The following is a 22,235-nucleotide window of genomic DNA, read 5'->3' as shown; positions in this document are numbered from 1 at the left end:
CTCAGTAACATTTGCATCTTTTAACATTTCTCTCTATTTTTCTCTTACTGGTGGTGATTGGTAGGTTGTGCTGCTGGGACCTGTAGTATTAGGGTTTCTAGCAGCAGAAGCCCACAGGTGCAGCATGATTGTGCTGGCTGGGTGTGGTGATCTCCTGCTAGCCAATCCCCCTGCTAGCCAAACATAATGCCCCCCGTTTGAAAGTGGCGGAGCATTATGTTACTTCCATGTGGGCAAATCAGCACAGGGCCCACACGAACATGCCCAAAACAGTCTGGGTATAACACAGACGAGGGAACCTAGACAGATTTCAGACTGGATGTGGTGACAGAAACACCAGCTGAACAGAGAACTGCATACTGCGGATTGGACTGATAGACAGATATAACATAGTGACTGACAAATGACCAAAACACTCAGCTTGCATATCTGTACACATAAGCAGATGATATAGCTATAAATGTACAAGGTATTGGTTCGTACATTGGCCAATGAACTTGAGCTGCAAGGCCACAACAAGGCTCCTCGTGTCTTGTGGTCCCTACACTAGCAAGACACATCTACTAGAGGACCCTAAGGTCAGAAATAGCAAGGAAACTCAGCAGAACAAACTGACAGAAAATAAACGTTCAAACGGACATGAACCAACAAACTCACAGCAAGCTGCAATGGACAAGTATACATGACTGCTCACTCTGGACACCAAACAGACACTGACAGGAGCTGGGTTTATATGTGAGCAAAAGACTCAGGGGATTGGCTAGCAGGAGATCACCACACCCAGCCAGCACAATCATGCTTCACCTGTGGGCTTGTGCTGCTAGAAACCCTAGTACGACAGGTCCCAGCAGCACAACCTAACAGTGAGAAAAAGGTGGGTGGGTTTAGTGCAATGGGGCGGGATCCCCACAGCCCAGCAGATTTACTATAATTTATGCCAGAAATAGGTGTGTAAATTATAGGGGAAGTGTAGGCTACCTCAGGACTGGATTATATTTCAGTTTGTGGCACGTAGGCACAAACTGATGTGCCAAAAGTCATGGAACAAATATCGTGTAGGACCTCCTCTAGCCCAGCAAAGTGCAGCAACACAGTGTGACATTGGTTCCACAAGTGGATGGAATACATCTGGAGTAATAATAAACCATGCTGTCTGAATAGCTGTCTATAGTTCTTTGGTATTTGTAGTTGCAGAATCTCAATGAACCTTTTCACCAGATCCCATGAATGCTTTATTGGCCTCATGTTGGGTAAACGTGCATGTCCCACCATTTGTAGGAACTCTCCAGAATGTTCTTCTAACCAATTCTGAACAAATTGGGCCTGATGGCATGATTCACTATCCTGCTGGAATATCCCATCATTGTGGGAGTATATAAAGTTTATGAAGGACTGCAAATAGTCACCGTGCAGAGAAACATAGTGGACGCTGGTCAATGACGTGTTTAGACAGATTGGTGAACCGAACCCATGCCAGGAGAACATACACCACACCATTATGGAACCACTGCCGGCCTGCAGAGTACTTTGTTAACATGGGGAATACATGAACTCTATCATAAGCCTGAAACAATTGGTATCATTCATGAGTCTTTGCACCATGCTGAATGTTTCCAGTCCAGTTTAGCAACCTCACAAGCCTAGATGGTGTGCTGTGTTTGTTATTGTGGTGTTAACAGAGACACTCTGGTGGGTCTTCTTCCTTCATTGAATGTGGATAGGAATTCTGATAGAGTTGTTTTTGTGTTTGCACAGACAATTCTAGCCAGGCACCACTGGTCATGATCATTAAGCACCTGTGGGTGGTCACTATACTGTCCACTATGAGTGGTAATGCCTTCATCGACTTATTCCCAGAACATGTGTGACATTGTGGAATGAAGAATGTAAAATTCCTGCAAAGCTTTGGAAATGGAATATTCCATCCATTTAGCATCCATTATCATGCCTTAGTCGAACTCTGATAATTCACATCACCTTGCCATGAACACCCTGACCAGTGTCAGCCTCACTGATAACACCTCCCAACGTATACAGGTATGGACATTCCCAAGCTGTCATCTGAGGTAATGCCACTTCATAATCAATTTACATACTGCTACCCCATGACTTTTCACACATAAGTTTATCAGTCAACCTGATACTATAGACACAACCTATTGACAGACTCCCAATCTGCACTAAAGGCCAAGATTGATGAAGACTCTGATCATGTCCAATGAAATCCTTAAAGGGGTTGTCCCGCGCCAAAACGTTTTTTTTTGTTTTTTTTAACCCCCCCCCCCCCCCCGTTCGGCGCGAGACAACCCCGATGCAGGGGTTAAAAAAACAAACCGCACAGCGCTTACCTGAATCCCGGCGGTCCGGCGTCTTCATACTCACCTGCTGAAGATGGCCGCCGGGGTCCGCTCCCTCCGTGGACCGCAGCTCTTCTGTGCGGTCCATTGCCGATTCCAGCCTCCTGATTGGCTGGAATCGGCACGTGACGGGGCGGAGCTACACGGAGCCGGCATTCTGCACGAGCGGCCCCATAGAAGACAGCAGAAGACCCGGACTGCGCAAGCGCGGCTAATTTGGCCATCGGAGGCCGAAAATTAGTCGGCACCATGGAGACGAGGACGCCAGCAACGGAGCAGGTAAGTATAAAACTTTTTATAACTTCTGTATGGCTCATAATTAATGCACAATGTACATTACAAAGTGCATTAATATGGCCATACAGAAGTGTATAGACCCACTTGCTGCCGCGGGACAACCCCTTTAAGGCTGGGTTCCTAAGTTGTGCTCACTTGGTTTTTAAGATTTTGGAAAACTGCAACCCCAATTTATACCCATATCTATAGGGTATAAACAGAAGAAAAGGGACTCTCTTTTTCAGTTGTCCATCAGCGTCAAAATCACAATCACCTGTATCAATGATTGTTCATGTGGACAGTCTTGCGAGAATACTGTTATTTGGTATGCACATACAATAATGAGTTGGAATATAATGAGACCATTACCATGACCAAAATAGCCGAAGGGTTAAGTGGTTGCATGGAGGTTTACATTTAAAATGTACCATTTTTAACAAGTCCCAATAGCTTTGAAAGTTTTGTTTTTCTATGTATCTGTAAATGGACCATTTTTATTGTTTCCAGTATTTTTCATATATAACCCAATGGGAAATTTAGAGGAAAAAAAACCCAAGAGCACATCCGACAATGCATCTCTTATAGTAAATGTTGCTTTCCCAGTTGTGGGGTCCAGAATAATAAACTCCTTTCAGTAAATGTAAAGTTTTCAATATTTTTCAGTATTTCATATTTTTTTTTATCCCGTTTGCTTCACTCTTGATTGCTGTAGACTTGTAAATATCACGGCATAGTCTAATCTTTGACAACTAGTGGCTTTGCAGTCCCACGTGAGATATTCTTCAGTCTGTGTGCCATGCTAGGCTTGTTAATTGTTAGCTAACATCTGCTGAGATCCACATAAATAATATATTTAAAAGTGGATATGTAAAATATTGATCCGAATGAATCCATTTTTTGCGCACTTTTTATCCATCTTGCTTATCCATATTTAAATAACTTTGGAAAAAATCTGCTCGTTGAGAAAGCTTATTTTCAAGATCGCATAGGGAATACCTTTACAGTTTTTATTATTTTCTAGTGCTTTCAAAAATATATTTTCTCTCGAGGTCCATTCTTACAGTACATTGTACTAATAGGATTGGGATTGCTAGAGGCTGACTTTGGGTAATAGGTTTTACTGGACTTAGGGAGTTGACGGTCTTGGCTTTGAAGGCCCCATTGCTATTTTCCTATTTATATCCATCTAAAATAAGGAAAGTACATATTAACACGCACAATTTTGTATTCTGTTTTCAGGATATGAATGACTTCTCACCTGTATTTACCAAAGCCATCTACTGGGGAATGGTGGCTCCAGATGCCATTAAGGGCAGTATTATTGTTACAGTTACTGCTGAAGATCATGATCCTCCGGTAAGTCAAATGCTTCTATTAATATACTAATACCCAAGTGAGAAATCTCTTTAACCCTCATGAGTGACCTAGTCCTCCGAGCATCTGAGTTGATTGTTAAGAGTCTCTCACAGCAGTAGCCCTCATACATTTTTTATATTTCCCTATTGCTTATCATTATTGCTTCAGCTGCATTTCACAATGTCAGGAGTAAAGCGCTAGGAACTGGCATTTGCTTAGGTCAACCGGTCCAGATGAAACAGGTTAGGGCATATACTGTATACTTATTGGATGTCAAATATTCAACAGATATATAGATAGACAGATCTCTGAGGATTACTTCCATGCATGTTTGAATAAGATGATTGTAAAGTAACCAGAATAGTTCCCAATTCCTTATAGGTTTTCATGTTTTACTTGCATTTAGATGATCTGCTTTTAAATGATGCACACTTCCATATAGAACGCTGATTACATCCAGCATTCGATATGTTTTTGTATCCAGTGTTAATTATATTGGACCCTCTACTCTACGAATATACTAAAGCCAACCTTTACACCAAGAGGGGTATTCATATACAGTACCTATGATATGTGTTCTGGGAACTGTATGTTGTAAACAACATACCAAAAAGTGCTGTTTAAAGGGGTTATTTGGGAAGGGAAATATTTACCCGATTTATTTTGAGTCCAGCGGTGTTGGCACCTCCACTTCTTGCCCAGTTCCAAAACTGGTACAGATCTTTCTCCCACATCCATTTTTGGTCACATCCTGACAGAGTTGGCTGGTTGGCCCTTTTTAATAACTAAACCAGCCCCCTTCTCTATCTTTGCATTGACCAGTGACAGAGAAGGGGCCTGGTTTAGTCATTTTAAGGAGCCGAATAGCCATCCTTCTGCAATTCCATCACATTAATGAGTTGGAGGAGAAAGACTGCATACCATTTGACCCGGAAATGGAACTGGGCTGAAATTAGAGTTGATGGCATTAATAGACCTGGACTGATTGGATTGGGGGAATATTTTCCTCCCCAGACAAAACCTTTAATAAAATAGTGAATGTGTTATCAGGAAATAACCTATTGTTTAAATCAAATTTTTATGTTCAGCTTTTTTTGGGGGTCATTGATTTTATGTATATTTTAAAAAATCCTAATATTTTTAGTTTTCACTTTAACCACTAAGGGCTCTTTTACATAAAACAATTATTGTTCCAAAAAATTGTTGAATTGTGTGAATCTGAACGGTAATCGTTCAATGTAAACGCAGCCAATGATTGAACAACGAACAATAATTTGTTTGTTTATCATTCGTCGGTCCGTGTTGCGTGTAAATATTCCCCACGGGAAGTCCCCTCATCACTGAACATTGTGACAGCACTGTGACAGCTGTGGCAGATGATTGTGTTGCTTTCAATGGGACCTCCACTGCTGCATTGAATTATGAATGGCTGAGCGCTGCCTGGGATTAGCTGAGCACTATGACCAACCACAGGCAACACACAGCTGTCATTCAATAAATGGCTGAGCACTGCCTGTGATTGGCTGAGCACTCAGCCAATCAGACACAGCCCTTTCAGCAGGCATGGATTTTAAATCCCTGCATGCTGAAAGAGCTTCAGAGCAGTGCAAGAGGACCAAGTGGCTAGATGCGCCAAGCCCTGACAGCGGCGGAGATGTGAGTATATATTTTTATTTCTTTTTGATAGCAACTAGGGATGATTTTCTGGGGAAGGGCTTATATTTAAAGCCCTTCCCCAAAAATCACTGCGGGGGTGCCTGCAGCCGATTGCTTTCAACAGGGCCACCAGGCAGCAGTGGCAGCCCAATTGAAAGCAATTGGCACGGAGGTTCGTTCATGCGTTTTTCTGCACATGCATGCAGTGCTGCATTTTGCGCAGCATGGATGCGGGCAAAACAACGCTTGTGTGAATGAGCCTATAGGCTTACTCAGATCATTCTCATTATAGAATCCATGCAGACTTGATGAATTTGAGATGAAGACTGTGTGGGGGCAATATCATCACCTCCATGACCTCCTGTTCTTCTTTAGGCCTTATTCACCCAAGTGTTTTTACATGGCTAATTTAGCCCCTATAAAAAATCATGACCATCTGAAGCATTGGTTTCCAATGTATTCATTCAGATGAACGATTTTTAGCGGTGTAAAAACTTTGCCCCGGGAATAATAGGACATCGATGACCAAAAACCACGACCGATTGTATATGCAGCAGAAAAAAAAAGCCTTGCCTTATCTTTCAGCTGATATATGCTAGCGGCTCCCATAAATTCCTATGGGAGCTGCAAAAAAGGGAGGGGGGAGGAGTTTAGCAACGCCCAATGCTGCGAAAACATTACGGTTTGCTCTAGTTGACCCTTAGAAGCCATCCCAAGGATTTATGCCGACCGAGGGTTTTCTGCACTGCAGCGTTTATACGCTGTAGCCACTCGCTTATGTGAATTTTGACAGTGACTTGACCGCAGCTATTCTTCATTCATGCAATTTTCAGCCACAATGCGGGCAGCATGTGAATGCATCACTTGTGTGAAAGGGGCCTTACACTTAAGATAGTTCTTAATGACATTGATTTATGTTTGAGGTCGTTGTCCTGCTGCAGAATTAATTTGCAGTCAATCAGGCCCTTTAGGCTGGTTTCATACGGGCAACAAAATCACACGATTTTCTCGCCATGTGACAGCACTACTAATCACATGTATGTGAAGCCTATGCTTTCCAATGGGCTCCTTCACATAAGCGATGTTTGGTAGGCTGCAACCTTTAGAGAAAAAAAATCATGGGTTGCTAAAAATTGCTGCGATTTTGTAATCTTTTGTTGCCCATGTTTCCCTATAGAGCCTTTCTTCGTGTTGCTCTGCCGCACGTCTTCTCGCTGGTCCCCGACACTTGTTTAAAGCCTTCTGTCTGTGCTTCCTGGATTAGAGGTTTAAAAATCCTGCCTCAAGGAAGTCCTGGCTCTGATTGGCTGAGCCGCAGCGCTCGAAAACCAAGCAAAACCAGCACTTCCTGAAGGCGGCATTTTTCAACCCCCTGACCAGGAATCGTTGTCTAAAGACTGAAGACAAATGCCAGGTACCTGCAGAGAAGATGTGCAGCGGAGCTGACATCAGCTGTTAGGTGATGCATTTGTTTTTTGTTTTTTTTTATGCAGGTAGGGCTTATTTTCATGGTGGGGCTTATATTTTAAGCTCCCCCAAAAATCCTGGCAAAAGAGCGCTACAAAGTCGTGCGACTTTGTGACAACACAAAATCGTGATATTGCAGCGGGACAACACAGCGATATTGCACAGAACACCAATGTAATATCGCTGCAATTTTCTCCTGGCGATATTGCTGTCACCTGTGTGAAAGAGGCCTTAATTTTAGGTTTTACCTTCATTATACTTTAGATTCTTGTAACCTTATAGTAAACATTCAATCGCATCTGATGCAAAGTCAACGAAAAACTGCTCACTTTGAGAGCTCTTTCACATGGCCTACAAAATCACAAAGTCCCAAACTTAATTAGCGGTAAAAAATTGCCCATTCACATAATTGGGAGTTGGTGTTGCTTTAAAAAAGTGATGCTGCTCCAGGAGGAGAGAGAGATGAATGGAAGCCCCTTCATGGGGCTTTCCTTCATCACTGGGGACTCCTTTCATCTGAGCAGGGTCAGAGGGATTGGATTCCCCGTAGTGGACCTGGAGGCACATCCCCCTAGCAGGTAGAGAGGAATTCCCCAGAAGCAGAGCTGGAGGGATATCCCTGCTGGGGAAATTGAGGAATTGCGGGGAGAGAAGGAGGGATTCCCCCATACCGGGAAGAGAGGGGTTCCCCTGCAGTGAAGAAGGAGGGACTCCCCCAAACGTCTCCATCCCCACTATAGGGAAATCCCTCCTTCTCTCCCCAATTTTGACGCATGTAACTTTGGTGCAGAAAATCGTCCATGTGAAGGGGCCTAACCGATAACTGTCTCATACCAAAATTGAATGCAGCTATTATGTACAACTCGTTGATGCAGCTAATTTCAGTACTTGAACAGGTTCTTGGAGATTACATGGTAATCTGAACACATGCATGTTACACTGGTTCTAGTGATTTACTTTGCTTTGCAGCTACAATTGTCTTTGGTGTAGATCTGTTCTGTTTTATACCTGAAGTGTATTCTGTGCCACATTGTTGTAATTTCATGTTAGGTAATTGTAAATGAAATATTTCCTAGGGTAAAGACATTTTTATCATCTGAAACATATTCTTCACTGGAGCTCATCATTTTTGATGATTGAAGGCGGAATGTTTCTTCCTAATTTACAGCAATTTGGAAAATGTGTCTTGTAAAATACTCCTAGAAAGGAGTGTGTTTAACCACCTTGATTGAATAAGCATTGCAAAAGAAACAAAAATCCTTTGCAGTTGGGTTTTACATGGAATAGATTAGAATGTTAAGTCTGTGCTACATGGAGTGAGACTGCAGAGTGAATTTCATTATTAACATTGCTCTGTGAGCGGGGAATGCATACAGTGGAAGGGGCTTAAAGTACATTGTAGTGATCACTTGCACATCTTAAGATGCAGAAGAGAATTTACTTCTCAGATATGTATGCACTGAGCTGAAACAATGGTTGTGCTTGCACCTTGAAAAGTCAATTCATCCACTGGTGCCTGAGGTGCCGGCAGAGCACCATAACAGAGTATCGGATCCATAATACAATGATTCACTGTGCTCGATGTAGCATGTTGTAGTACTGTACAATATATGAACAATTTTGTATTATATGTACCATTTAAAGGGACTGTCTCACTAGGACAAACACTTTCTATATACTGAGTTAGAGTATATAGACAGCACTAGGTTCTCCACCAGGATAATAACAGTACTACAGTTTATGATGCTCATGCCATTTGAAGACTAAGGCCACTCTCACAACCGACGTCAGTAAAATGCTGCGTTTCAAACATGGCGTCTTACTGCGATTTTGATTGGCATTTTCGAATGCATGTCATGAACATTGTGTGCACCCCTATGTAATTTAATTTCCTGGTGTTGTACAAGCATTAAATCTTGCACAACAGTCTAACTGACCTCTGTGTGTATATACTGAGGAGAATCTAACTGACCTCTATATGCATATACTGAAAGGCTATAAAGTACTTAAGGAAGCGGCCATGGACTGCAGGGATGGAGCATGCCTTTAAGGCTAAGAAAGGGCTTCAACCTTCAGTCTGGGGTTACATTTGAATCAAAGGGGTATTACCTTTAAGGGTAAAAAGTGAGGAGAATGGGAGGGGTGGCACATTCTGCAGAGGGACATCGGTTCATGCAGTCTGAGGAGAATCTAACGATCCCCTATGTGTATACATATTTTATAGTGCCAGGCTACTTTACACTAGAAAGTAACGAGATGATGTACTATGCTTAACAGGATGATTCACACATCTATTCGGTGGGAAATCTTTCTTTTTATTATAGAAATTATGGATAATTTACAATAGAAATTTGAAAGTGAAACAGAAAGTGACAAAATTAAAGTCTTCACACATGGCATAGACAGATTGGAGCAAAGTTTATATCTCACCACACAACATTATCATATATGATACAAGGTGCATTGAAATGTTAACATACATAAACTAGTATGCCCCCCCCCTAAGCTTCTGGGGCCCTGAGCAAGTGCCCATAAGGCCCATGCGTTAAGATTGCACTGGCCTTCATTAATCCCCACTCCAACAGCCAGTCTTCAGATAAAAATGAAACCGGAGAATAATCCTCTGGTTCTCTGGAGAATTTCTACAAGATTATTTCAGGAACATGCAGAAAATCCAGTGGAGAGATTATCTGCTGTTTACTTTTATCAGTTATTTCAATGGTTCTTCCAAGCAATATACTTTGCTCTGAATATTTAATCTCTAAACTCTAATAATATGAATTACTGCTACACAGTGCTTCACAAGTACACATGTCTGACTACTTTATGGACAGAATATTTGATGCGGATACATTACAAAGTGTTGCCACTTATTACTGAGTGATGTAAACCTAATTGTAGAAATCCGAGAACCCCTGTAGATTAACCACAATATAACGTTTAAAGGCAAGATAAAGGTCTGGAATCACACTTAATTTTTGGTGCTTTTTGAACCTAAGGGCTCTTTCACATGGGCGTGAAGATTTTGGGCCGGCTATGTCATGGCCACAGCATGGCCAAAAATCTAGTGAACGGGCAAACAAATTTAGCTCTGCTAAACTGCCTCCCCCTTCCCACCCCCTCACCGATCTCGGCATGGGGAGGAGGTGGGATGGGGCGGGAACCAGTGTGCTAAGCTCCCACCCCCCTCTCTGCCCCTTGTCAACTGCTAGGAGTCTATGGGAGCCGTCACCATATTTCAGCCAGAAGATAGTTCCTGAACTATCTTTTCTGGCCAGCGTAAAAACGCCTGACCAGAATGCGCACCGTTTGCGCTATTTTGGTCCGCTAGGCACTTTTACGCCGTGGGAATACGCCCATCTGAACTGATGAATTGTAAACCAATGCATCAGATGGGTAGCGTATATCAGCCAGCCATGAAAGCACGGCCTATATACGCTCATGTGAATGAGCCCTAAGCCAAAAGTAACTCTAAAAAAAAGCCAATGTATAAGTTCTTACTTTATTCATCCCCTTCCTTTTGGATTCAGAAATGGCATCCAAAACTGGATGTGTGATTCTGGCTCTAATTTTAGGGGCATTTTTACAGGACCAAGCAGGATGAATCATGCCATTTTGATGCAAATAGTGAAATTGTAGATGTGACTCTCCAAAATTAGGCCCCTTTCACACAAGTGTATGTGTACTTGTCCATGATGGAGCGCAGCATATTTTCGAACCGAATGGTGTTTTTTTTTTGTGCGCACATTTGCATGTTTTACAGTTCCTTTTCCACGCACAAGGCTTGTTCATTTGCGCGCGGCAAACAAAACCGCACCAATTGGAATATTTAATTATTCTAATGAGTTCCTGATGTGTTCCTTGTCCTCCACAATGACGCAGTATTTCATGCATCTCCTAGCGTATTGCGCACACATTTGTGCATCCCCATTGACTTTTAGGGAGGAGGGAGTTTAGCAGCAGCTAGTGCTGCTGAACTATGTCAGCTGGCTCTATTGAGCCAGTTGAAGGATTTATGCCGCCCAAAGGAATTCCAGACTGCGGCGTATATACCCCACCCGGCCAGGTGAATGGGCAAGAAAACGCAAGATTGAGCCGTGGATTTTTCTCATTCATGCGTCTGGCCGAAGAACGCATTGCCCGCGTGAAAGAAGCCTTAAGGAAGGAAAAGTTCAGGGATGGACTATAATAACAAAAAAAATGCTGGCCCTGCAGTAAAAGTAGGGAGACACCCGAGGCAAGTTCTCGCCTCCTATCGTGGATAATAGGGGCAGAACCACTGGTTTTTGAATGATACAGACCTGCAAGAACTGAAGTGTCTAACCCAATTGTCCAAATATCAGATAGGGAGTTTTAATATTTTATAACGTTTACAACAGCACTCGTCTGCAGTTAATATAGGAAGTAAATTCATTAAAATATGCTTTTAATTAGAAATAATTATCTTAAAAGTAAAATGTATGATTTCCACAGTAGCCTAAAAGGAAATGTATCTTTGTGAATACAGTCCACACAGGATATAAGGTACACATGCCAAATGACCTTTATTTTCATTGATTAGCACTATATCAATTAATTCTGCTTACACGGTTAATAATCAGGACTTCCTTCCCTAAGGCTTTAATTGCTGTAATTTATCAACAGTGTGAATAATTCACAACAGTGTTTTGTGTTCTGTGCATTTAATGTAAGCTATAATTTCCTTAGCCTCTTTTATTATTACTCATTAAATACAGCAATGTTTTATACCGGGAGTTTGCCTGTGGTGCATATAAAATAAGCACTCCTGTGGCAAAGCTGCATTAGTATTTATATGATAAAACTTACGATGTTTACATTTCCAGTTGTCAGTAGGATTCCCATTAGCTTGACAATTCGATTGTAAGATTTATTGGTCCAGGAATGAATTAGAAAAATGACCCTACATTGTAGTCCGAAAAAGGGGAGTACATTGAAATTATGGGCCCCCCATATATCAAAAGTCAGAATTCCGCACTCAAGCACACGCACAAAGAGTATGGCCATATGGGGTGGGACATTTGCAACATATTTGCCTGGAATTCGCAGCTGCTAGAAACACATGACATAGTACTTTTTTTTGGTTATGGATCACATTGCGGAAATTCTGCACAAATGCTGCAGATTTTAGATTCTTACTAGAGGGAAGGGGGGAGGAGGAGAGGGAGAGAGGGAGAGGGGGAGAGAGTGAGGGGAGGAGAGGGGGAGGGGAACAGGGAGGGGGAGAGGGAGAGAGACCGACATACAAAAATGCTCGAGTCTCCCATTGTAGTCAATGGAATTTGTTACTCGAGTAGAGCTCTCGAATTTTACGAAAAGCTCGACTCGAATAACGCGGACTCGAGCATTATTTGCGTGCTCGCTCATCTCTAATTTTTACCAATGGATGACATTTGCAGTGAACATTAATGTTATATATTCACATTCTAGATTTTAAATCTCCAGCGTATATCAATTTCCACATGGATTGTATGTTCTTTTTCTGTAACCCATTTGTTTAAATCTCATCCACTTTGCTGCTACTGGAGCGGAAATCCCACAAAGAAAATCCATAGCGTACCTAGCTCCTGTGGCCGTAACCAAAGCTTACAATAAAGAAATTAAAGGGGATTTCCAGAACTTCTTATATTGATTACCTGTCCTTAGGATAAGTTATCAATAATAGTGTTGGATCCAAGTTCAGGCACCACGACAATCAGCCTTTTGAATGGGTCACAGCACTCAACCCATGCCTTCAGTCTTTTCATTGTATATCAGGCACAGTTTTTCCAGTAAATCTGCAAGACAGTGACTAACAATATACTTGCAACTCCATCTCAGTGATGTCTTCCTCAGGTTAAAGCACCTTTTCTCCCATTGCAGAGAGCAGAAGACGGTGCTAGTAGCCTGAGTGGCTGCGCTAACTCTGACTTTGTCATGGTGGTTGCTACTCGGCCTGAAATAGTGACTCGTGCAGCAGGAGGGATTGGAAACGGGATTCTTGGTGTAGCAATGAGTACTTAGTGTAGGTACGATGTGACGCCAATGTCTTTGGAGGTGTTGTAACTGGGAAAGAATGAGTCGAGTCCAAAGCAAGGTCAGTAACTGAAGGCACACAGTTTACTGTCACTTTGCAATTAGCCAACCATATATTCTTTGATAAGTTTTGGAGCAGAATAATGGCCATGCAATGATCTCCTTAACTCTCTCTCTCCTGGAGACTGGGGTCTAGGTTTGACAGGGTGCGCGACTAAGAGGTAGTCTATAGAGGGAAGAGGGGAACAGTGCAGGTTCCCCTGGGAAGACTCTGACTCTTAGATGACTATGGGCAGGTTTAACTCACAGTTGTGAAGGCTAGGTCCCGTCCGATTCAAGCGTATTCTGCCCTAGCTCAGGTTACTCCTGGCAGGGTTATAGCCCGAATACATAAGGTCAATCAGTGTGCATGGAGCCTGTGATTAATAAATGTGGGCCTATGTGTTATTAGTGCAAGTATAATAAAGAACAACAAATATTTGTAACATATTTCCCACAAGGATCTCAAAGAGAAATTTGGTAGTACACTGATTAATTTGTTATAACCTACTGTGTAGAAAACCAGTGTGTTATTTTACTTCAATTGCCAAGTTGAACAGATGGGTCTTGAGTTTTGTTTTTAATGTTTCCAAGGATAATACCTTTGATTGATCCAGGTAATGAGTTCCAGAAAGTGAGGCCTGCATGACAGAAGGCGGTGGCTCCACAAATGTTATGGATGATCATGAGTATGGATATCTTATTCATCCCTATGGATTGGAGAGGATGGCAGGAAGTGTGGGCTTCAGTTATTCTTTCAAGTAGCTGGGGTCTAAGTTGTTCATGGGCTTAAATGTCAGCAAGCAAATTCAAATAATTCTTCTGCATTTTACAGGCAGCCTATAAATTATTGGTGTTATAGGAGCATGGCGAGGTTGTTTCTTTATTAACCTAGCTGCAGCAAGTTGAACTTACTGAAGGTGGTGTACTGTTTTTTCTGGGTCTACAGTACAGATATTGTATATTATAGTAATCTAGCCATGAGACTGTAAGTATGCAAATTTAAGGCTGCTTTCACATACCTGAAAGGGGTATTCTTATTTCAGACATATCTGTCATTTATCCTAAATGTCTGATAGATGTGGATCCGATCATAAAATTAACCCCCCTACACCACCCCACCTGGCTTACCTCCTCCTTTCTGAGATGGCCCAACTTAGGGAAACAGCCGAACTAGCCCCTATTTCCTTAATTCCCAAAGAAGTGAATGGGAGTTATAGAGGCAGTATAGCACAGCAAGCTGAGCTATTAGCACTCCTCCAAAGTTATGGAAACAATGTAACTCACAGCCATGTGCTGTTTCTACGACACTCATTTACACTCATTGTCAAAAAAAATCAAGCACCTAAAAATAGTTGTCGGAATGGAATGAAACTTTCTATGTGTGATTGTAAGGTTGATATAAGTAGTGTTGTGGAGGCATTCCTGTAACATCCCTGCTGATTCTCTCTATTGGTGGTCTTTCAAGGACGTCCAGAACCCAGTTACCTTGTGTGCCCTCAAACATCCACTGGTCACGACACCTCCTAACAGTCTGGTCAGGACAGCCCAGGTGGTGGGCAATTTATTGATGCAACCATCCAGCCTCTCGCATTCCAATAATGTGTGCCTTCTCAAACTCTAACAAGGTGAAATCTCTTTGATTGCATCACAGAGACATGTCTAGTGGTCCCAATGCTGTAGACAAGTGGAAAAAGAAGGTCCACTACACACAAGTAACCTCTTAGAGCATTTTTATAGGCCAATATTGGGACCATTTTTAGGGCATCAGGTTGCAAGACCGTTCATCTAATCACACCACAACTCTAATCATTTGCATGTCTGCCTGAGATGTAACTGCATGCCAAGTTTTGCAGCAAAATGAAAAGTCCTTCTTGGGCCGTGGTGCACAACTCCAGTCCTCAAGGGAGGCAAACGGGCCTGACTTCTAGAGTTTCTCAGTATTGTACAGGGGATGTAATGATTGTCAGTGCCTCACTATAGGATATCCTGAAAACACAATCTGTTGTGGCCCTTGAAGAGCTAGAGTTGTGCACCCTTGTTCTAGATTTTTTTAAATGCGTATACTTCTATGTGAGTAAGCTAGATGCATATGTCCCTAACAGACAGAACATGGACATCCATCCTATCCTGGCTGTAACATGTGGGCTGTCAATAAATAAATCTTGTTATTTGTATAGCACCAACTTATTCCACAGTGCTTTCAGGTAATTTGTTTATTACCAAACTGGGTACTCATTTTACAAACCTCAGAAGGATGGAAGGCTGAGTTGACCTTGAGCCAGCTACCTGAGCTATGCGGGGATTCAACGTGCAACCTTCGGCTGGGTTCACACAGGGCGGATTTGCTGTGGTTTTGCCGCGGATTGTCGTTGCATATCCGCACTGCGGCAAAACCGCTGTGTTTGCAGTGCAATGCAGCACAGATGAGTTTTGGCAAAAAGCTGTTCTCACAGGACGGATTTTTTCCACACAGCTGCAGTGCAGAAATGCAACTGCGGCGCGGTTTTTAAAGAAGCAGCATGTCAATTCTTCTGTCTTTTCTGCAACGGTTTTTTGTCCATAGACCTCTATGGACGCAGCAAAATCCGCACCAAAATACGCGGCAAAAAGTAAAAAAACGCTTCGGTTTTGCCGCAGAAGCAGTTCTTCTTCGGCAAAACCACAGCAAATCCGCCCTGTGTGAACCCAGCCTTCAGGTCATGAGCAAGAGCTTAGGACGGCATTTCTGCTGCCTTAAAACACTCTGCACCACTCAAGGCTCAATACCCCTTTAATGTAGTTCAAGGTTGTCCTTCATAGATCAAATATGATGTCGTTTTTGTATCATGAATGGTTAGGTGATTGTATCATGTTACCAGGTTAGTTTCAGTCTTGTTCATGTTTTGGCTCCAAATTAAAAAGCAAACAAGGCAACAGTTAAAAAAAAACATTGGTACAATAAAACATGGCTTGAAGATTAGTCACCGACAGAATAAAGGTATTGTCTCCTGTAAGGATTTTTGGTACTAACAGGACAACAAATGACAGATTGCTATTCCATTTTCTGTAAAAAGCCGTATGCTGTAGTGAAACTTTTAGCCTGTAGTTTAGAAACTGCAAAAAACTCATGTTTTATTAAAGCAGGATGATGCCACTGATGGATGCTATGCAATTATTGTCACCACCTCACAAAGCCGAAACCTCCAAACAGCTATTCAGCAGCAATCTATTAGCAGGGGGTGTAATTGAACTGTTAGCACTACAATCAACCTTATGCATAATGTTCCTAGATTGTGTGCCATAAGTAAATTCTAAGGGGCCGAAATGTTACTGGGCTCTATTTTCAAGACGTATTAGACAGTGGCCTTGTAAATTAGTAATTATCAGCTGTAATGTGTGTATGCATACAAATAAAATGCTTTTAGAAGTAGAGCCAGTATCTAAAAAAATAAATGAATAGAAACTATAAATATATACAGTATACACACAATGCAAACAAATCAACATAAAGAGATAGACATAGATTTATTCTTAATCAATATTTTAACTGCACATAAGCAATTTAAAGCTTTTGAAGTAGCAGGAGCACAAAGCTTACTGACGTGTAGAAGCAGACTGCAACAGTTTACTGGATGTCAAGCTGTTTTCAAAATTAGCAGAAATCCTAAAAGCAAATATAAATTGCTAAATTGCTACTTACTGCCAGAAAATATGATTTGAGTTCAGGTAAATTCAAGACCCTTCCAAGTATATTTTGGAACCCACTTCTCAATAACTGTTTTTAGTAATACACCTGGAGATAATGGGAAATGTCTACTTGTATTCTATATGCACCATCAGAGGCGTAACTTAAAGCTCCTGGGCCCCAATGCAAAACCTGCAACGGGGTCCCCAACTATAATGCTTTATTCATAGTACTAGGCTCCCTATATGGAGAAGAGAGGCCTTATGGACCCCCCAAGGCTCCTGGGCCCGGGTGCAACCGCATCCCCTGCATCCTCTATAGTTACGTCCCTGTGCACCATAAGGGTATAGTGTTTAAAAAGTACATCTTAGGTCGTCGTAAATGCTATGAAATATTCTAAGGCCTCATACTTACCTCAAAGTTGTGAACATGAAGTTGTGTAGAAGAACACAGATATCCCAGCTTCCTGTGCTGTTACATGGGCCTCTATACTGTGTATTATGTAATTAGTCTCTCTACAAGCAATGTGCCAGTATAGGTCAGCAACAATGGAGCAAGCCTGTTAGGGCTTGACCACACGGGTGCTTTCATGTACGTTTCACGTATGCGAGGAAAATGTGTAAAAACACATGCATTTTTAAGCATACGTTTACATTCTTAAATTGTATGCATAGTATTAATTTTGATATGTTTGATCAGTTTTTGATATGAAAAATGTATGTTTTTCTTACTGTAAACTCTTTTTTGCCTTCACAAAGTTTTAAAGTTCAACACTAGAGATGAGCGAGCATGCTCGTCCGAGCTTGATGCTCATTCGAGCATTAGCATACTCGAAAGCACTCCTTACTTGAGCGAGCACCCCTGCAGTGCTCAAGTGCTCGAGAAAATATCATTCTCTTCATTGTCTTTAATTCAGCCGCAGCTGCTGCCGGAGGCTCTATTGAAAACAATGGTCTGGCGGCATTGGTTTTCATGGAAGGGCTTTACATATAAGCTCTTCCCTGAAAAACAAGGATTTTAGTGTAAAAAACCCAAACTTACCTATCCGCTGCGGCCGTGTCCCCTGGGGGATGAAGAACACATCTGCCGCATGTGGCAGATGTTTCCTTCATTCCCGCTAGTAAAAAGAATTCCCTGCTGCCACATCTGCCACATGTGTGACAGATACAGCAGAGGAATTCTTCAATTTCCTACCGTAGCTGTCACACATGACAGTTGTGGTAGAGGATCCTTCTGCCGGCACCCCTGTCAATGGATTTCAGGGAAGGGCTTTAAATATAAGCCCTTCCTTGAAAATCATGTAAAAGTGGGTTAAAAAACCAAAAAATGGATACTCACCTCTCTTCAGCTGCCAGGGCTCAGCCGCCTCTTCTCTGCACTGTCCCCACCTCCGTAGTGCTGTTCTATCAGCAGGTGGGGATTTAAAATCCCCACCAGCTAAAAGAGCTGATTGTAATTAGCTGAGTCACTCAGCCAATCACAGACAGCTCTCACCTGGCATTCATTCGTCGAGAGCTGCGGCAGATGTGTTTTGATCCCCGCGGTCTCAGCCGCAGCAGGGGATCGCGATCGTCTCCCATTGCTTTCAATGGGGTCGGTGCTGCTGCCACCTGCCCCGTTGGAAACAATGGTTGATATCACAGAAAGATAGGACATGCTGGGGATTTTTTACACGCAACATCGCATGAATGAAAACATTGCAAATGAGAATGAAACCATGGAAATTCATTGGTTTCATAACCATGCATTTTCACTCACTCTTGCAGCGTGGGAAAATCGCCCATTTTTCTCGCCAACTTGCAATTTTACGCACATAAGAGGTGTTTTTTTTAGGAAAAAACAGATCCCCTCACTTCTGTGAAGCAGCGATAATCCACGCAGGCTTTCAGCCGTGTTAGAAGATCGGCAAGTGTTGCCCATTATTTTCAATGGGAAATATTGCATCGTACTCGCATGTGGCTCACGCCGCGAGCGATGTGTTTTAGTGTCGCAATAAGAATAATGGGTGATACGATCCAAAGGAAAGTGAAAAGATAGGACATATATCGCTCATGATTAGGACTCCATTCAAGAGAATCAAATTGATATTCGCCTAAGTTTTGGGAGTCTTCCAACACACCAAACTCTCACGAAATTTTCAGCCATGCGAAAATGGTCTTAGGCTACATAGAGACAGGCGACCGCAATATCAGGCTGAGAAACTAGGGCCGATATCGTGCTTGCCAATGTGCAATTTTCACAATTTTCACAACGATACAATGCGTTTTTGATTAAAAATCACATGACTTTGGTGAAATTGCGATCTTCACATGCGTGAAACGATCACAAGTGTCTCCCATAGACGTCAATAAGAAAAATGTCATCAAACTTGCATGCACATCGCATGAGTGCCATGCAATTTTTTTTCCAAGGTCCGATAGGAGATTGTGGGCTGTTCTTCCTGTGGGAACGCCCAAAAATAGAACATGTGCAGAAAAAATTGCTCATGTGCATAAATCTATTGAAAATGTATTCCAAATTTATGTAAATTTTGTGCACATTGCATCGTACAAAACCCATGCAAGTTTCTCATTCATGTGTATAAGGCCTCTTTAACACGGTCGGCAAAATCACATGATTTTCTCGCTATGTGACAATGCTAAAAATCGCATGTATGTGAAGCCCATGCTTTCCTATGGGTTTCTTCACATGTGTGATGTTTTGTAGCATGCGATATTGCGAGTCAAAACCGGGTTTCGTCATATGCAAGCGACTTGCAAGGTTTTGTAGCTCATGTTTCTCTATGGAGCCTTCCTCTCTGTTGCATTGCAATCGCACGAAAACGCGGTTTTACGTTTTATGTAATACTACTTTGACAGTAGGAAATCCTATTGTCCAAGCCCTAAAAAAAGCCCTAGCTGCAGAAAAAAAAGAATATATCAACTAAGAAGCGCTGTCCGGCTCCACTGCATCTTCTTCCCGGTCCCCAGCACTGTTCTTCATCATCTCCTCCGGCCGGAGATTGAAAACTGCCTTTGATTGGCCGAGTGCTGTGATTATTAACTTAACCAATAAGAGCCAGCACTCGATGAACTAATCACAGCTATTCAAGGAATTATTGAATGGCTGTGATTGATTTTGTCGCGGGTGTTAAAGAGGCCTAAGTCCTCAAGAGTATACAGCTATACATTTCCACCCATTTCCCATTGACTGCAATGTTATAAAAAGTATGTTTCCATAGTGTAGTAGGCTACACTTTCAATCCCCTTGCTAAACGTGATCAAATGTATGCGGTGTTTGAATACGTTTAATCCACTACAGCCTATGGGTTTGTTAAATACTATGTTTAATCTCGTTTTGGACGTAAAAATGTGCAAGTTTCATAGATGAAAGTATGGCAATATGACAATATAGTGAGACAGAGCATGTGTCCAGTGACTATGTCCAGTGGATGACATGGAGCAGTGTATATATAGGCTTTTGTTCTGTCTGCACTCATGTCTGGGATTATTTTCTGCACAGGTGCTATTCATTTTGCATTCCTGTTTTCTGTCTTTAGGTTGTTTCTTCTGCAGCTGCCCTGATTCTATACTTGTGCCGTCTGTTATCCTGGACAGCCCCTGGGAAGTTTTGGAGGGCTATTTGAACAGTCACTCCACTTCCTGGAGTTGTCAGTGATATCTCCTTTATGGTTGCGCTCTGGTTCACTTGTGTCTGTGAGGAACTTTTTGCTTCCATGTATGTCTTGGCTTTGGACTTGGATTATCCTTTCTGTTTTTTTCCTTTGGCACTATGACTTGGTTCTGACTTGGATTCAGTTTCGCTTTCTGGCTGTGGCTTTGAAAAGGTTTCAGGCACTAGGTTGGAGCATCAGGTGTAGTAGCTGCAGGTCTGGACAGTAGTCAGGGAAGAACCGGAAATCAGCAAGGGAGGTCTCACTTCACAGTACAAATAAGGGAGGCGGGTAGCATAGTCAGAATGAAAGCAAGAGGTCAGCAATGGGAGGTCTCAGTTGAATAGCAGAGGAGCAGGCAGAAGTAGAGCTTGGTCAAGGCTTGGAGCACAATTATCACGCATGGTACTGGAGGAAGCGCCAAGCTTTTATGGGAAGTCCAATTAACAGGTAGGGTGGAGTCAAAACAGGGACTGGATCAGGGGCACAGGAACAAGACTAAGTTTCAGAAAGGAAAGGAAACTGGATAGCTCAGTGGAGAAAGCTGTCGACTGGAGAGCAGGAGGTCCTGAGTTTGATCCCTGACAGGCTTTGTAATACTTCTAGGTACTGACTACTTGCTCCACTTGCAGACGCGGCCTGGCTATGTGATTGTCTAGTTTCTTCACTAGGTGTAGGGAAGACTAGGTAATGATCCTGGTTTGGGGTCATCCTTGCAAGGTGACCCCAAACCATGTAGGTAAGGGTAGTCTGGAGCATTTAGGAACTCAATAGAAGGTGACCTCATAGCAGTATCTGTGGTCACATCTATTCTTTCATTTTTGAGTGTGTTTTCTGACTTTCTGTCTGAACTTGCCTATGAAGGTCTGACGTCCTAATATGCCACTTCATGGTGACAAAACCATATTTATTGAATTAATAATGATGGCAATTTTTTGCATACTAGTAGTGCAAAGTAATGACTGTTATGCAATAGCAAGTATTAAAGGGAATTTTTTTACCAGATATCACCCTTGTAAACCATTGTCAGCATGTTATATTGCAAGAAAATAGCATTCAAAACATGTATCTTTTACGCCCCATTAGCCCTAGATGCATTTTGAAATTAACTGTTTAATTATGTATGCTAATCCAAATGGTCTGGTGGGCATACTGGATTGTGCCAGTTGCCCAGAGTCTACCTTGTGACCCAACCCTCTTGCTTTGATTGATGTGGAAAACAACATCTGTGTTATCCACAGGCCGGTCAAAATGCTGATGCCTAGAAAGTCAGAGTGGGAGTAGCACATGTGCAGAGGAGCCTGATGACCCAGTCCACAAAACGGCATCACGGTGGCTGAGTTGTTAGCACTGTTGCCTGGCAGTGCTGGATTGCTTGGTTCTAATCTGACTAAGGATGACATCGACATGGAGTTTGTATGCTCTTCCTGTGTTTGCATGAATTTCCTCGGGGTACTCCAGTTTTCACCTGCACTCCAAAAATGTGCTAATGTGTGATTTAAAAAGTTGTGAGCCTCAATAGTAATAGAACCCATAATATCAAGCCAAGTGCTGTGTAATATGTATGCACTATATACATAGTAACATAGTATATAAGGCCAAAATAAGACATATGTCCATCCAGTTCAGCCTATTACCCTCCCAAAGTTGATGTAGAGGTAGGGAAAAAAAACAATAATGTAGAAGCCAAATTTCCCAACTTAGGAGAAAACCATTCCTTCCCAACTGCAAT

At 42.2% G+C, this 22,235-nt stretch overlaps 1 protein-coding gene across 1 annotated transcript in view; it reads left to right on the top strand.

The window, feature by feature from the left end:
* The window catches only part of PCDH15 (protocadherin related 15), a 1,187,477-nt gene that overhangs the window by 742,883 nt on the left and 422,359 nt on the right, over positions 1-22,235 (top strand). Inside the window, exon 21 of the mRNA XM_066601652.1 lies at positions 3,873-3,989. Coding sequence (XP_066457749.1) covers positions 3,873-3,989 — 117 coding nt within the window. The remainder of the gene's footprint in view (positions 1-3,872; positions 3,990-22,235) is intronic.

The sequence above is a fragment of the Eleutherodactylus coqui genome, chromosome 4 (assembly GCF_035609145.1).
Source record: "Eleutherodactylus coqui strain aEleCoq1 chromosome 4, aEleCoq1.hap1, whole genome shotgun sequence".
NCBI classification, from domain to species: Eukaryota; Metazoa; Chordata; class Amphibia; order Anura; family Eleutherodactylidae; genus Eleutherodactylus; species Eleutherodactylus coqui.
This window is presented reverse-complemented; position numbering and strand designations above follow the sequence as displayed.